Below are 18,132 nucleotides of genomic sequence, written 5' to 3'. Positions count from 1 at the left end.
AGTTCTCTTCACTTATCTTTGAAATTCATCCTTTACGATCCAACTTGTCCTCCTGTCATTTATTTGCTTTATGCACATGTTGTGTCTTATTTATACAGTTTGTAAGATCTATGGGACAGAGACTATCTTTCTTTATTGCCTGGGGCCCTTGCCCCTTATCAGACCCTCTTGACACTGCCACCATATAAATAAATAATGACAATGAATTCCCAACTTTAAGGTGATGTCCCTTGACAAACTTCAGACCTTTTAAGGCAGTGGTCCCCAAACTGTGGAGCATGCCCAGGGCCAACCACCCGGCGTGGAGGGAAGCCCCACCAGGCCCACTCTGCCTCCTGCTCTCCGCCAGCCCCACCCCTGGTCCCAGTCTCCAGATACAGCTGCAGCCCCAGCTCTGCTCCTGGCCCCTGCTCAGCCGCCAGCCCCCACTCTCGACCACCGGCCCCCGGCCCCCGCCCACTGGCTGTGGCTCCACTCCTGGCTCCCAGCCCACAGCCTGGCTGAGACTCCGCTCTCAGCTGGCGGAGGCGGGGACACATTCCATTACTGGTAAGGGGGGTGCAAGAGGAAAAGTTTGGGCACCCCTCTTTTAAGGGGCTTATTGTGGACAAATAACTCATCTCGTTCATTGTTGGAGGATAGGGAGAGTTTTTTCCCCCCCCCATGGTTTTCCCATTAACTCCTTTCTCATCCTTAAATTTTTTTAAATGATGGATACAAACATCCTTGTACTAAGTGGAAGCCTCTTCTGGACAGTAAAAACTCATTTTGAAGTAAATATCATGGGAAAATATTCTTGTGGCATTTCTGGTTGAAATACCAGAATACTGACATATTTCTGTGGGTATTTTTCTGTGAGAAAGATGACTGAGAGGCATGCAGGGTTTTCCTCCTGGCAGCACCGGGTGGGTAACAGGATAACGATACTCTATGGTATATACATATTGTATTCAATAGATTCAAATACAAGGAAAGTAGCTGAATACCTTGATATTTACTAACACTTTGTTGGACTTATGTGTGCTGCTTAGTTTTATTAAATGTTTCCTTTGGAACAGAGAAAGTATTTAACAGTGCGTAGGTTCTATGCTGATGGGCACGAAGTAAAACCTCAGACAGCCACTAACAGTTAAAAAATAACTGAAATATAAAGTTAGGTCCCCGCTGGGTGTAAATTGGCACAGGTTCAGTGAAGTCAATGGAGTTATACCACTTTACACCTGCAGAGAATTTGACTAATAGTATCCATTACAGGCATTGATATGGTGCTTTTCATTATAGGGTATGTCAATTAAAAACCCACAGCTGGCCCGTGCCAGTTGGCTCAGACTAAGGGGCTGTTCAACTGCAGTGTAGATGTCCAGGCTTGGGCTGGGGTCTGGGCTCTAAGATCCTGCGAGGTGGGAGGGTCCCAGATCTCAGTCTGCAGCACAAACTGGAATGTCTACACCGCAATTAAACAGCCCTGCAACCTGAACCCTGGGAGCCCAAATCAGCTGTCACAGGCCAGCTGAAAATGTCTAATTGCAGTGCAGACATACCCATGTCTAGGAGCACTGTACATTGCTTACACTGAGACAAAAACAATTCCCATGTATGTAGCTAATATTCTGTAACACCACCCCTCTTTCCTCCACTTCCAGGGACGCAACTTTAAAAAGATAGAGACAAGGATGACATTGACAGAGTAGATGACAGAGGAAACCAAGAGTCAATTATGGAATAACTAGACAAATAGGTACATTTTGCAAGGCTTTCTAAATGTGGCCAGTATTGGATTTAGGAGACTTTCTGGCTGTAGCATATTCCAAAGCTTTCTACCTACAATGACCTAACTCCAGCTCCCTCAAGTCTCACCCTTACCTTAAGCGTTCCCGATAAGTACAGATTGGATGGTGGGTCAGAAAGAGAGTTGAGACAGATCAGGCCTACACCATTTGGGCCCCACACCACAAAGGTATTAAGGCACTAAGTTCCAGTTTTAGGCTCCACTGCAATCCACAAAACTCCCACCAAACTCTGTAGGCACCTAAACTCACTTGGTGCCTATATTTTCAGGGTAAAAATTCCCTCAGCACCTAACTGACTCTGGGCATGCACACAGCTGCCTAACTCTAGGTGTCCAGATGTCTATCTCCCAGCTAAGCTCCAGAGCGATCCACAAACTGGGGGAAGGCAGGCAGATGAATGCCTATCTTGTGTGCTGGACCCACTCCCATAGGTGTGCTGAGAGGCTGCCTACCAGGTCTCATTCAAAATATGATCACTGGACGAGGTGGTGCTGCTACCCAACTTATAGCCCAATGGTTCGAGCACTCAACTGGGATGTAGGAAACGCAGGTTCAGTTCCCCCCTCTCTGCCAGAGGGGCAGCAAGGATTTGAAAAGGGGTCTTCCACTTCTCAGGAGAGTGCTCAGACAACTGAGCTATGGAATATTCTGATGTGGGACTGCATCAGTCTCTCCTGTTGAAACTGTTCCACTGTGGAAAAATAATGAAAGAGTGTGTGGAGCAGGATAACTGGACCCTGGGTGTCCACCTCACAGGTGGGTACCCTAACCACTGGGCTACACAGTCATTCTCTCTCTTTCTGGCCCAACAACTGTTCCACTGTGGATAAATACTTAGATAATCATCAAACTTCATACACAACTTAGGTGGCTGAATGCCTGTCTTCCCTGGGTTTGTGAATTGCTCTGGGGTTAAAGTGGGTGTTTTGTGCACCACAGTGGTACCAAAACTGGGATTTAGGCACCTAACTCCTTTTGTGCATTCTGGCCAAAATATCAAATACTCTAATTACAGAATTATTTCAGTTTGCAAAGTTGACTAAAACACTCATTCACAAAAACATATACGGTAATTGACAAACAAGTTTATTTTAAAAATGTGTAAATTTTTAATTTAAATGAGACAATCAGCCAATTTCTGAATGCTGTATTTAACCCAATAAACAAATTCAAACAGTGTATAATGCTGCAGTAAAATGGTTATTTTTTTTTTACAATAAATGAGTTAACTAAAACCATACAAAACAGTATTTATACCACTGACAACAAGTGTTCTGTTGCTATAACTGACACCAAAACCAGCCTCCATTTTTTGATATCGTACATTTAATTTATTCAACACGGAGGTTTAATACTCAGTAAGAGGTACTGAATAAACGGAATATGCTATTGCCATTGATATTTTTTCTGTTTATGTTAACGTGTGCAGGTTAAAGGAGAGCTTATCAAAAGGTTTCATGCAAACAATACATTAAATCATTAAAAGTGATAAAAAAAATAAAAACATCTAAGAGCATGTATGATCAGTGGAAAATATTTAAATACTCTTGATGCAAGTACAGTAATGTCACCTTACATTAAATGACAGAGAAGTGAAATGTTATGAATTTTTCTTAAGTTGCTGAAAACAAGGGTCAAGGCTAAGCAGCAAAAATATTCAAAAGGAAGTCAAGAAATGTATTCAAAAGAGTGTAAATGGCTTTGTATTTTGTGATGAAGAGTGAAAACCTTTCAGAGAGGAAGAATGTGATGATCTCTGATCCTGTCCAAATGCAAATGGAAAGCTGAAGTCATCTTTTCCATCCCCATATGCATGAGAAGACGACTCTGACGGAAAGGAAAATGTAAATACATCTTCATTTTCCGATTTCCCAAATAAGCTTCCTAGAGGGAATACATATTTTAATTAATCTGTTAAATTAGATGAAATCTTATTTTAAGACAACTGCAATTGACTGTATTTCTGAAATAATGTACTGTATTTTAACATCCTGTTGAATATCAGCATACAATGGCATGTTTATTCATGCATTAGAAATGGAGCTCCCATTACCGAGACACTGTATTCAATGAAGGCTAGCAAGACAGTTGCATCTAATTGATTAGAGTCTTTCATGGCGTTCTATAGAGCCCTTCCTGATGGTCCACAGAATGAAATATTTTGAGACAAGCTGTAGAGGGATTGGGTGTTGAGAGGGGAGGTGTTCTGTAAAAAGATCTCTTTTCTTACAAAGTGGTCACAAAATGAAAAGCCCCACTATTCTATGATTCTATGATATTCTAAGATTGAGTTCACTACGTCCGGGTGAAGGGACCACTTGTGGCCGTGGAACAACCTGCTGAGATGGTCCGCCAACTTGTTCTGTACTCAAGGGAGGTACGATGCTTGCAGGTATATGGAGTCCTCTATACAGAAGTCCCACAGAATGAGGGCTTCCTGGAAGAGGGGAGAGGAGAATGCACCCCCCTGTTTGTTGATATAAAACACCATTGTGGTGTTGTCTGTCATGACTGATACACATCTCCCTGCTAGGTGGGCTCTGAAAGTGTGGCATGTCAGGCGCACTTCTCTCAGCTCTCTGACATTGATGTATAGCGCGAGATCCGCCTGAGACCAGAGGCCTTGTATTCTGAGGTCTCCCAAATGTGCTCCCCAACCCAAGTCTGACGCACCTGTCACTAGCAAGAGGGATTGCTGAGGGCTGGTGAAGGGGACCCCTGCACATACAGAAATGTGATAAAGATGAGCTTGTATCACACATATGTATATAATTATATATACTTGCTTCGCTATATTCTAACAGATAATGACTGGCCTTTGAAGTTCTAGTGCTCCAAATGAGATGAGATTATAATTCCCAACTATGAGGTTAGAGAGAGAGAGAGGGTGAAATCCTGGCACAAAGCTTCCATTGACTTCAGTGAGGGCAGGATGTCAACAAGAGGGTACAAATCAGAATAGCATCCTTGATTTCACTGGAGCAATGCTGATTTACACCAGTTGAGGACCTGGCCCAGAGGGGCTGATTTTCCTCTCATTCACATCAATTTTACATTGATTTAAACAGCAGGAAGTGAAAGCAGAGTCAGGTCCAAGGATTTCGCTAACAACATGGAAACATTACTTGCACTTTAGAAAGAGATGCCCAAAGATACACAACTTCTCCTTCTTACATTGATAACCCAAAATGTTATTAACAGAACCAACGTGCACTTACAATTAAGTGGAAGCCTTGGGGTAACCCATAGGCATTAGCTGTGCTATGGCTGTTTTACATTTAATAGGACAGAAATGAGGTTTTTTTAATGAGTGACACAGCTCTCAGAATTGCTCCTTTCACCTTGGTGTTCTATCTCATGGATTGTTCCAAGTACATCTAATGCCAGACTTCCCCCAGCCCCTCCACTGCCTCCCTCTCTCCTCCCACTTCTTCTTGCCTCCTCCTTCATGTAAATGTTGTCCAGTTTTTGTAGCTCTCTGATGTAATATTCAGGGACATATTTTGTGCTGTTTCAAATACACATATATACAATGGGCCACTAATTACAGGGTCACAGTTTTACCATTGCACCATTATTGAACAACATTTCTATTAATCAGGGATCTCTTTTTGAACAGAGCCACATGTAGTTAAATTATCAATTACATGAATATGAAATATAAAACTACTTTTCACTTTCAAAGCTTACCAATATCTTTGTGTGGGGAAATAGGGTTTATGTTTCCTGCAGAATAACTTTCATCAGTCTGAAACATAGAAGCCATTATGTTTAGCAGATGAGAAAACTACAATATAAACTATAATACTGATGTAAGTATTGATTAATTTTACATAATTTCATAATGATTAAAGTTTTTAATTTAGCTAAATTGTTACATTTAAAGACATTCAAATAGTGTGTTTTACCTCTTCAGTCAATATTTAAAGATACAGATGATTCAACCACTGCAGTGGTAACCAGTAAAACTACAGTCCAAAAAATCAACTTTTGACCAGCTTCTAATTCCGGCAGCATATGCCTGCAAAGGGCTAATACTGTCATTATCATTCCATCTTTAATTCCAAAAAGTAATCAATAACTCATAGAAAGATGGCATCTAAAGTCACCCTATTGGATAGCCTTTATATGACTACTCTTTGGTGTATGAAGCTATATCCTACACTGCAAAGAGCTACTGCAGTAAAATGTTGTTGATCTCCATGCCATGAGTGCAGAGGTTGGACTAGATGGTCTCAAGGTCCCTTCCAGTTCTACAATTCTATAATTCTTCTGTTAAATGAAGTTTGAGCACAAGCACTCACTACTCTTGTAAGCCATCTTATACAGATGTTCCGATTAATTACTAATCTTTCCTTATGGCTTCTGAAAAGTTCTATAGACCAGACAACATGAGGGGATCAATCCTCAGATGCTCTATGCAGCTGAGGTGTGAAGATGGGGAACAGGAAGGTAAAAGTGGCTCAATGCTACATTTGTGACTCTCCATCCTGGGGAGCAGCAGGGGGCTGGTTCAGCTCCCAGTGCCTAAGTACTCCATGGAGTTCTAGCCATGTCCTTTTGCCCCAGCCTGATCTGCCAGGCTTACACGTGGCAGTGGGCCTACACAACAGAAACTCAACCAAAAGATAACTTGGGGTGACATCATATTCATATTCAGGGCTTGAAAAATCCATTTGCTCTGCATGAGTAGGAAACTTTCCCATGTAAATGATATCACCTTCTGCAGAAACTAAGCTTTCTTTAAAATAATTAAAAAAAAAAAACAAAACCCGAATATATGGTTGCAAAGTAAACTTTCTAAACTGGAACTGAGTGTTACTAATGCATTGTTTGCTTGTATCTGCAAAGTCCTGTCAGTTTTCACTGCTGTTTTTCAAGTTGATAAGAATCTAAGCAATTTCCTTCTGCTGCCTCTTAGGAAACCTAAGCAGAGGCTGGCACTGGAGCTATGCACTGAAGAGGGGGACACAACAGTGAAGGCTGAAGGAAGGGAAGAGTAGCGGAACCATCTCCTCTTTTCCCTGTTTAGGAGCCAAAAGTTGCAGAAGGGTCCTTGGCCAAGATTCTCAAAGGTATTTAAGTGCCTCATTTCCATCAGAATTAGGCACCTAAATACCTTTGAGAATCTGAGCCCTGTTGCCTTCCATTGTACCAAATGCACAAGGGCCAGCCCCAGCGAGAAAAAATTCATACCTGAACTGAAATTCTCATACTGGAATTAGCAGTAGAAAAGCAGTGCCAAAGGTTATATTTTATAAAAGTAAACAAGCTAGTAAACAAGTGACAATATAAGTGAACACAAAGGATGCTGGAAACCTTCTACGCAATCAATGAATTTTTCTAAGAATACTTCACTTTGAGAAAATCAACGGATCATATCTTTAAGATTCAATATTACCTGGTCTGATAAATTTTCTGCTCCAAATACAGATGAGTCAAATAAATTAAAGCCAGGTGACTTCTGGGTACAGGGCATAAGAAAAGAAAAAGCAGGTGATTTGGGGGCTGTTCCTTCACAACCTAAATTATGACTCCTGTAATGAAAGAAAGGAAGAAACATTTTAAGAAAGCATTTTATCTTGAGAGTTATAAAACAGAGTCCTCCCTATGATTTAATAAAAGACCCTAGGTACACTGGGTTTGATTCTGATCTCACAATGGTTTTACATTGGTGTAACTTCATTGACCTTAACAGAGTTACTCCTGATTTACACCTATGTGAAATCAAAACCAGGCATTAATTCCTGGCCCTTACACCAACAATTGCTTCCTGTAGCAAGCAGGTAACAGTATTACTTATAAGAACATAAGAACAGCCATACTGGGTCAGACCAAAGGTCCACCTAGCCCAGTATCCTGTCTTCTGACAGTGGCCAATGCCAGGTCCCCCCAAGGGAATGAACAGAACAGGTAATCATCAAGTGATCCATTCCCTGTCACCCATTCCCAGCTTCTGACAAACAGAAGCTAGGGACATCATTCCTGAACCTGGACCCATTGATGGACCTATCCTCCATGAATTTATCTAGTTCTTTTTTGAATCCTGTTGTAGTCTTGGCCTTCATCCTCTGGCAAAGAGTTCCACAGATTGACTGCACTGTGTGAAGAAATACTTCCTTTTGTTTGTTTTAAGCCTGGTGCCTATTAATTTCATTTGGTGACCCCTAGTTCTTGTGCTATGAGAAGGAGTAAATAACACTTCCTTATCTACTTTCTCCACACCAATCATGATTTTATAGACCTCCATCATATCCCCCCTTAGTCGTATCTTTTCTAAGCTGAAAAGTCCCGGTGTTATTAACCTCTCCTCATGTGGAAACCGTTCCATGTCCTTAATCATTTTTGTTGCCCTTTTCTGAACCTTTTCAAATTGCAATATATCTTTTTTGAGACAGGGCAACTCTAAGCATGTCACATGTTTCTCCCCCGAACAGATGCCCCAAGCAAAGAGTTTAAGAAAGAAAAAACACAGTCTAGCAACTTTTTCACTAGATTAAAAAAAAACGTTCAGCCTTTGAATGTTTCCCACAGTCATAAATAACCCCTGTCTATGGAGCTTTTCTCCACCAGGAGAAGCAGAGTGAGCTCATTGTAGCCAGTCAGAGCAAAAGATCAAACATTGGTTCTTATTTACAGATAAATGCTGTAATACTAAAATCAATAATATACTGTAAAAATATCCCTTAACAGAAGGACTTTCATACCAGGGGAAACATTCAAACTTGTTACAAATATGTGGCAAGAAATTGGAAGTAAAAAACAAAAAAATAAACAATCAAATACAATCTCATATACACAAATTCTCAACAAGAGAATTATTTGGAAAGCAATAATGCTGAAAAAGATTTAGTGTGCTGGAGAGCTAGTTAGACATGAATTTCAAATCTAACATGACAGCAAAAGAAGCCAGTGCAATTTTTGGCTACATAAACAGGCAGAAAGAAAAGGAGTACTTGTGGCACCTTAGAGACTAACCAATTTATTTGAGCATGAGCTTTCGAAAGCTCATGCTCAAATAAATTGGTTAGTCTCTAAGGTGCCACAAGTACTCCTTTTCTTTTTGCGAATACAGACTAACACGACTGTTACTCTGAAACCTATAAACAGGCAGATCTTTTTCTCCTGCAGATTCTGTAGTTAAGAAATAATATCAGATTTATGTTTTCCCAATCATTTCTATGGCAATAGAGTGTGAGATCATAAATGCAGGATTATGATATCATTTCAGTATCAAAGAGAGTAAGAAGTTAGATTCTGGGGTAGAAGGCCCTTATTTAGGTATCAATGCCTCAAATAAAGCAAAAGAAAAACAAAGAATAAGTGCCCAGTACACTGTTGAATGTATAAATGTTCTCTTTCAAGTCTGCTTCAGTATGAACGTCCCTCTAAAACAAAATTCTATTTGCTATCATAATAATTTAAATAAAACCCGAACATTGTTCAGCACTGTCTTGCAGGAAAAGAAGTGTGTTTTTGCATAGCAAAATTAATTAAAATGTTTATAAAATGCACATCAACATGACATGATTCATAAAAGATCAATAAAATTAAAACCCTACAATTCAAAAGGAGGAGTTTTAGGGAACTGGGCCTTCTTCCCATTAGATTTTGGTGTTCTTATAAATAAAGGCATCTCAGGGGTTTGCAGAAAATGTTCACTACTTCCTTCTGTTGCTTCAGGATTATCCTCACTTGACTTAATAAAACACTCTGTGTGTACATTCTGTTAAAAAGAAATGTCACATAATAAAAAACAAGCTTATGGCATTTTCATCTTTTACAACATGTCAATAGTCCTTTTATCAATAAATATATTGACTGTATTTTTGTCTCCTTTGTTTAGGTAAAAAGTTTAATATTCATAAAAAATAAGGGAAGACTTTAATAAACTGCTAACATTTTAATATATTTTATTTTTTATTGGACCACTTTCTGTTGATGAGAGAGACAAGCTTTCAAGTTTACACAGGGCTCAAAAGCTTTTCACTGTCACCAACAGAAGTTGGTCCAATAAAAGATATTACCTCACCCACCTTGTATCTTTAATATCCTGGGACCAACACCACTACATATGCACACTATAGTTACCTTTGCATATTAACCTATGTGGTTTACAAAAAATCACAACTGGATTGAGACCATACATTAAAAATTGCACCACAAAAAGGAATTGGGAAAACTTATAAAAAGACTGAAAATAGGGATTTAGAATGGAAGAGCCACCTCAACCTTACCCATCTCTAACAGATCACTATATTTCTCACAGTGGAACTATTTAGATTTAATGCTTTTAATAGCAGTGGAAAGGGATAACCTTTCAATACTCTCTAGTGGAATTAGGGGACATCACCATGAGAACATACTTCAGTTCACCGAGACTCTCTCTTCCCAAAGGAAAGGTTAGATGAGAATGGACACTTGAACTCTGAACAGGAAATCTCCACCAGGACACAGGTGATATTTTTGTAAAGGAGATCCTTCTCTACAAGCAGCACTCAAAATGAGAGCTTTTAATAGAACTTAAAACATAGTTCTGATGGGTGAAAGTTGACGCTAGACAAATTGAGACTGAAATTAAGGTGTAAACTTTTAACAGAGAGGGTAACTAAGCATTGGAGCAATTTACCAATAGTCATGGTGGAATCTAAATCTCTGCAAATTTTAAATCAAGACTGGATTTTTTTTTTAAATGCTGTGTCTAGTCAAAAGGAATTATTTTGGGGAAGTTCTATGACCTGAGTTATACTGGAGATCAGACTTGGTCCCTTCTGTCCTTGGAATCTATGAACCTCAATAAATGGAATCCTATATTTGGAAGACAGAGTCAAGTGGAATAACTACAAAAATTCTACTGTGATAACTGTATGGGACGTTGGTTATGAAATAAAAAGGTACAAACACACTCCGGGTTTCAGTAACCTGATTAAGGATTCCAGGATTTGGCTTATTTAGTTAAAGCTGACCTCTACTATGTAACTCTTTTCCCACGAATCGAGGCCTTTGCTGCCTGTCCTTAATTAACCAAATCCTACAGTCCTTACTCAGGCAAAAATTGCATTTATCTGAAAACTCAATGAGCTTTACCATGACAAGTTGCAAAGTGCAATCTTGGTAGTTTAACACAGTTAAAGTTCAGTTTTCCCCACCTTTGTCTAGATTGTGCAATTTAAGGATTCAGAAACCTGTGGATGATCATTACTTGGTTGGGGGATGGTTGTTAGCACATATATATTTGAATATGGTATACTCCTTTATCTGGCTGTGGTGGTTTCAGTGAAATAAGCAGTCCTGGTGTTCAGCAACCAAATTCTTTTGTTTTTTAGATCTGTGTACAAAACACTGAATCAGCACATCCTTTCACCACCCGGCCATACCTCCTTCACAGTCAGCATTATTTGCTCTTCTAGATTGTGCTGGCTCTTCCCAGAGACCCCAGTGAAATTCATAGGTTCTAATGCCAGAAGGGACCAAGTCTGACCTGCATAACACAGACAATATAACTTCCATAAATAATTCCTATTTGATCTAGAGCATATCTAGTGGCATGGAGGCTGTGGCTGCTTTTCACTATAGCAACCTTGTCCATTACAACTGAGGATTTAGCACTTTAGTTTAATCTGGTAGAAGATGTCTTAATTATTAATTATTCTGAGTGGGTGAAATTTGCCCGTGCACATGGCTGTTCCCCTGCATGGGGGTGAACGGGGCTCTGTAACCTCTGTACATGGCAGAAGTGACCACCTGTACACAGCACACCACAAAGGGATATGCATCGAATGAAGCCAAGAGAAAGCGGTCCTGGATCCTGCTCCTATTGAAATCAATGATAGAGAAGCTGTGCAGGGTCTGTGAAGCTGCCCCATACTCTCACTCACATGGGCTGCACAGAGTCTATTTGCTCTAGCTTTGTGGGAACAGGGAAGGGTTAGGGTTTCACTCCAGTTTATTTGCAATTCTAAAAAAATATATATTTAAAAATTGTAATTCACTTTGACGAAAAGCTGATGTGCACCAATTTTATAAAGCTATATTTAATGTGTGTGAGAGAGATTTTACATATAGCAGAAAGCTGCCACAAACTCCGCATAGTTAAGGTACTGTAGGGAGTCAGGGGATACAATATGGGCTAGAGGACAGAGCAATGGACTGGGAATCAGGAGATCTAGATTAGCCACTGACTTGCTGTGTGACTTCAAACAAGTCATTTCACTTCCTTTGTGTATCTTGTGTATTTAAACTACAAGCTCTTTAGGGCAGGGCCTGTCTCTTACTATGTGTTTTTATAGCGCCTAGCACAATGTGCTCATCTCAGTTTGATGTGGTGCGTCCCTGTCCAGCTGTCTCAAATAAAAGGGCTGTTGTCCCATTAGGGTCCCCTACCTAACTAATAGCAAAGATGGAGAAAGGGAGGAAAGTTTACTTGTACAGAGCAGGGACAAGCAGGAAAGGACTGGACCAGGCAGGGGATCTGCTGACTGGAAGAGTATATGAGGGTGGTATTTATACCCAATGCAGCCCTGGAGACGCTCTCTTTTACCTGAATTGGGCTGGTAGCACCCACCCATAAAATCTGCCTAGGGACCATGTTTCCTCAGGACCTGCTGTGTGCTTATGCTAGATACTCTTTTTTTTCTGGAGGTGGGGAAGAAATTTTTCCCTCACCTCGTGATTGGAGGAGGCGGAATGCATTTTTTTTGCCTTCCCCACAGCAGTTCTGGGACCCGGTGGGCTGGGGCTGAGGGGATAAGTTATAATGTAGCATCTCAGTAAGTAAAACTCATGGTGGAGGTCCAAGGCATGTACTCATTATGGAAAGAATATGGTTATCGGACAAAAGGGACTAGAAGAGGATCTGAAGGGAATTCTCTGTAAAGAGATCTGAGTAAGCGGGGGTTGGGGCTCCTATGTCTGGTACAGTGGGAAGATGTCCCACCTCTTTTTTAGCTCCTTTTTTGCCTCAAACAAGGGGAGGGCGGGGTACCAGGTTGGGGATTATGTGCCAATGATTAAGAAAATGATGATGACCTGCACTGTACAATTTACTGTCAGATGCGCCCAGATGTTTTAAATGAATAAAGCTGCAACCTAATTAAACCACATGCATTGCCTCCTGTCTTTCTTCTGGCATGGCTGGAAAATGGGGCCTGATCTCAGCTGGGGCCTTTAGCAGTGCTTAATTTGTAATGAAAGAGGTGCCAGCCAGAGCTCAAGCAAATAGGTGCTGGGGCTCAAGCAATTTTTTTACTCTCATAACTGATGTGGCAAGCCCAGAGGCACCAGGCTATGATCTGCCACACCTAGAGGTGCCAGGGCTCAGCCCTGGCAAGCTCTGGCACAAATTAAGCACTGGCTTCTAGGTGCCACTGTGATGTGTCTGTACATAATGAAGTAGAAAGGACAAAAACGTTTAATATCTTATTTTATAGGACAGCTTCTGAGCCTCTGCCAGTGTAGATACAGGGGCCCCAAGATAGAAAGTTTCTGGGAAGAGGTTGAAGTGGCTGAAAGCTGCCACAAGCACCACTCAGCTGTGGGACTATAGGAGTCAGTATAGCCCAAAAATTGGCCAGTGCTGGCTCAGGAAGGGGCATATAGGCAGGATGATTGAGGTATGTGATGAATCAGTGCATCCTCTCAACATCTACCCTCTGTAGAAAATAAATGGCCTTCATGCAGCAAAAGGAACAAGGAAGTATCACCATCTGTCCTTACACCAGGTAAATTTCCTGTATTGCGCAGAGAAATCAACTGTTATATGGAAATATAATTTGTACCTCATTCTACCACCTTATTTGAACCAGGCTCTGTATACAATTAATTCCCAAACTATTAGTCCAATGGCAATCTGAATGTAGCACATCTCTACCATAATACAAATACAGTAATAAATCAAAATAGGTTCATATTAGGTAACACTCTAATTATTTAGTGACTTTAATTAATACCAAAATCCACGAACATGTACCAGAAAATTTCACAAGTTAATGTTGGCCCACTTGTTGTTTCTAAAAAACAAACAAACAAACAAACAAACAAACAAACAAAAACTAAAGAAGTCCCTGGTTTCTTAATAAAAGTTCTTTATTCAGCCACCTGAAATTCATTGTGCAACAAAAAACCCATAGCCTCCTGAAGAAAAATTTTATAACAGAAAGGTTCAGAGCTCTTATAGATATAAAATGCACAATTTTCACTACCAGCTGATATGGCTTTCAGTAAAAATTCCCTCCAGGAGGACTAATCTTTAATAATCCAAAACAAAAGAAGACACTAAAACTTGCTTGGTACAGCAACAACTCCTTTGTTCAATCAGCCACAAAACAGAATCTCAGGGACACTCATATATTATAGTAACCACGTTTTCTCCTCCCTGATAAAACTACAGAAGTAAGTCATTTCATTGAGGTCTTAGAGTCACGAACAAGCTGACTGTGCCAAAAGAATGCATGGTATTTCATAGCGATCTGACCACTATCCAAAAACTTTCTTGCCCTGACAGAAAGCTCTACTTTTTACAAGTATCATGAGTATATTAATTAAAAAATTGTCACATCTTGGAGGATGTGTAGTGAACTTAAGCTATCTTTAGGGGTGACTTGGATATTGGAGGAACATATCATTTTAAAATTGAAAAAAAATCTTTAATGTGCAGATAAATGATTGTACTGAAGGCTGTAAAAACCAAGGACTAAATCCTGCTCTCCTTGTTCTTGCCAGTAGTCTCATTTCAGGCAGAGTAATCTCATTATTCTAAAAAAAATAACTAGTTAAACAAGAAAAATGTTTAACTTACTTGAGATATATATGCAGAATCTTTTGACTTACTTGCTGCTCCCTTATCTGCACATTCAGCATCTTTGTTTCCTATACAAAGAAGTTGGCATTGTTTGTATCACAAATAAAAAATAGCATTTATTTTAAAAAAGATAGTTCTTGTAGCTAAATGAGAAACCTGATATGGGAAAAGGGTACTTGAAAATGTTTACTAACTTTATATTGCTATTCATAGACTCGCAGACTTTAAGGTCAGAAGAGACCACCATGATCTACATATTGTAGGCCACAGAACCTCACCCACCCACTCCTAGAATAGACCTGGCTGAGTTACTGAATCATGATTGAAAGGGTATGTCTACTCTAGCACTTTTCTCAGTAAAACTTTTGTTGGTAAGGGGTGTGAAAAAAACACATCCCTAACTGACATAAGTTTCACTGACAAAAGCATCAGTACGGACAGCGCTATGTTGGCAGGAAATGCTCTTCCATCGACATAGCTACTGCCACTCATTGGCAGTGGTTTAATCATACCAACAAGAGAGCTCTCTCCTGTCGGCATAGAGCAGCTACACAGGAGATCTTACAGCAGCGCATCTGGAGCCGTACACCTGTGCCACTGTAAGGTTTGTAGTGTAGACATAGCCAAAGACTTCAAGTTACAGAGACTCCACCATTTACACTAGTTTGGGTAACATTTGTATTGAAGCTGCTGAATTTGTATATTCATCTTACTGATTCTGCAAAGCATTTGATGATGATCAAACCAATTCAAATTCCATGACAATGCTTTTCAAGTGTCCTGTAATCTTAATGGAATCCCACTTTGTGGCCATTTTCCAAGTAGTTTTCCATCATTCTGCCACTTGTTCCAATATTACGGAAGCACTGCTTAGGCTGCTATCATAATGCCTGGTTTGCTCTGTTCCTCCTGACTGATGCTACTACTCTCTGAGAATGTTAGTAGCAGACACAAGAATAGAAGCAGATCTGCTGATGTGGAAGCACCCCCATACAAGGAGTGACGGAGGAATCTCTAGCGAAAGGGAAAAAACAAGATGGGAAAGATAAAAGATACAGAGGGAAATGGGAAATGTTATCAGACTTTTTGTCCTAAATTTCAGGATTTACAATGTGAGACTTGCAGTGTCCCACATATTGTGGGTCCTGATCCCACATTGCAGTACTGGGAGGTCTAGGTAGGATCTTCACATATACAAACTGCACTACAACTTCTGACAAGGATTTAACCTGACAATACCATGGAAATACAATTGAAACCAAAACTCAGACTTGTGATTTTAAAATTATTGGTTATCTTCTCTTATTTCTGTTCTAATTTTGTACCTGTTCAGCATGTATCCCACAAATAAATTCCTATTCCCTTACAATTTACCAAAAAAACTACAGTTACTGTGCCTATTCTCCCAATTCTTCTTTGCCCTCCTATGTCTTTTATTCTCTTATTTAGTGTTTGTTTCCCTTCTATTTATAAGTTATTTATCAGATCTTACTTCGATCATTCTTGACAGCAAAATCACTGAATTTGTTACAGCCCTTTACTTGCCATTTTCTTACACCTTTCTGGCCACTGTTTTAGACACTGGCTTCCATTTTTATGCAGCCAATTTGTGTCTATAATTTCTAAGTCACTTGGATGTCTCAGAACCTCACTGCATCTCAAACCTAAATTGCCTAAGTAACCAAATTGCAGGTGCAAAAATGGAGGCCCAATTTATTCCAGGATGAAAATTTGGCCTCTCATCTTTTTTTATGTCATATGTTTTATCCGGGTATAGAGGAGCTTGCATTTTGATAGCACCTTCCATCCAAAAATCTCAAATAGCCCCTTACCTATTACCGTAGCTTCATTTTCAAACCATTGCTTGCAAGTTGTTTGCTTCTGAGGAACTAGCAATCTAAGAAAACAGAAATAATGCTGCTGTTTGTCTGAATGTGGATTATTTCCATGCAATTCATCTTCATCTATAATTTCAGCTATGAAAACAAGTTTACTAAAAAAAGTTACCTGAACTGCATTTGGTTTTGCAAGCTTGCTATGGATGGAACTTTGGCAATTTTGGGATTGTTAGACCCTGCAGTCTCATTAAATTTCTAGAACACAGGAAATATTTCAAATGAAGGCATTTACAAAATTGTTACTTCAGCAATGATATTTTGACTTTTCCTTAGGCTGTGCAAATTCTGTCCTCTTAACCTCTATTTATAGGTCATAACATGCAAACCTTGTTGTTTTGCTGCTTTTCTTTGGATTACCTCCAGATGAGCATTTTTTCTACAGTATGGATTCCCAAATGATGTCCTTTTGCCAATATGACCTCAACAATGTTGTATAGAGGGGAATATTTCCTGGTTCCTAAAGTAATACTATAATTTCCCTCTTAAAACCTCATTGGCGTCTTTGTGGCAGCATCATGTTCCATGCCCACGTTTGATTTGTCTATTAGCAAACCCAAATCATTCTTGGTAGTTATTCCTTCACAGCCATGGAGAGAGTGGGGCCATAGCCTGCCTCTATCTCTAAAGGCCGATGTGTGCACACTCCTAAGCTGAGATACAGTGAGCCTGCAGTTCCTGTGTGTTGGGGAGTTCCAGAAAGCAGAACTAATACCGCCCAGCAGAGTTCCCCCTGGGGTGGTCCTACACGCTGTGTGTAGCACATGTCTGTGCCTTAATGGAATGCCTACGTAGCAGAAACACTGTACTTTATAAGGTGCTTAAAGCCTTTTTTTTATTTGCAAAGCACATACCAAAATGAACTGAGCACCAAATAGAGGACACTCATTAACTTATCTCACCTGTTTGGGATTTTAGAGAATACAGTTAATAGGCCAAATTCTAAGATCAGGTACTCCTGGGCAACACTTTTTAAACCAGTGAGGTTGTACAGGTGTAACAGATGGCAGAATATGGCTAAGTTTGTGTGTTTCCTGTTTCTCTACATCTTTTGCCCTGTGAAGCATTATCCTGCAACTGATGTATGACTTTTACATATTCTGATCATTAAAATCTTCCAGAAAGTATTTCATAATTCTGGAACCAGGTAGTTTAGTGGATGCTAAGTGCTGTGGGGCCAAAATACACCTAATTTACTCATGGGTTAGATAGCCTTGTGGTTCAGCGTACCTCTAGATTCACTATCTGAAATATTTTAGCTATGAGACATTTTCAAAACTGATTCACTAGACTCAAAGTGAACAGTGAATCCAAAGTACACCCTATGTTAAGTATCAGTATACTGTGTTTCTACTAACTAACTGGACTTTTTCTCTGCTTAGCCCCCTTTGTTCTATTATGGTGTATTAAATTATGCCGAGACCTCTTAGACTCCAATCATGCAAAAGCATTTACATTTGCTCAACTCTGTCAATAGAGACTATTCACATGCTTAATGTTAAGCCTCTGCATAAACAGGGCCTTAATTAATATTATATGTATTTGGAACTAATCTGTACCCAGGAAAGAACTAGTTTAACTGTATTGTTCCAGCTATTCCGTCAATTATCTTAATGTTTGGAGAAATGGGAATAGAACTTAACTCATT

The 18,132-nt window shown here is 39.8% G+C and overlaps 1 protein-coding gene across 1 annotated transcript in view; it reads right to left on the bottom strand.

Annotated features, from left to right (window-relative positions):
* Nucleotides 1–3,223: 3,223 nt before the first annotated feature.
* Nucleotides 3,224–18,132, bottom strand: part of C6H14orf39 (chromosome 6 C14orf39 homolog) — a 48,907-nt gene continuing 33,998 nt past the window's right edge. The window contains exons 11-17 of the mRNA XM_074957198.1: nt 16,597–16,682; nt 16,422–16,486; nt 14,587–14,657; nt 9,353–9,516; nt 7,192–7,327; nt 5,481–5,538; nt 3,224–3,674 (exon numbers count right to left, since the gene is read on the bottom strand). Coding sequence (XP_074813299.1) covers nt 3,472–3,674; nt 5,481–5,538; nt 7,192–7,327; nt 9,353–9,516; nt 14,587–14,657; nt 16,422–16,486; nt 16,597–16,682 — 783 coding nt within the window. The 3' untranslated portion in view covers nt 3,224–3,471. The remainder of the gene's footprint in view (nt 3,675–5,480; nt 5,539–7,191; nt 7,328–9,352; nt 9,517–14,586; nt 14,658–16,421; nt 16,487–16,596; nt 16,683–18,132) is intronic.

Source organism: Natator depressus, chromosome 6, assembly GCF_965152275.1.
Source record: "Natator depressus isolate rNatDep1 chromosome 6, rNatDep2.hap1, whole genome shotgun sequence".
Taxonomy (NCBI): domain Eukaryota; kingdom Metazoa; phylum Chordata; order Testudines; family Cheloniidae; genus Natator; species Natator depressus.
The sequence above is the reverse complement of the archived record's forward strand: the minus strand, read 5'-3'. Positions and strand labels throughout refer to the sequence as shown.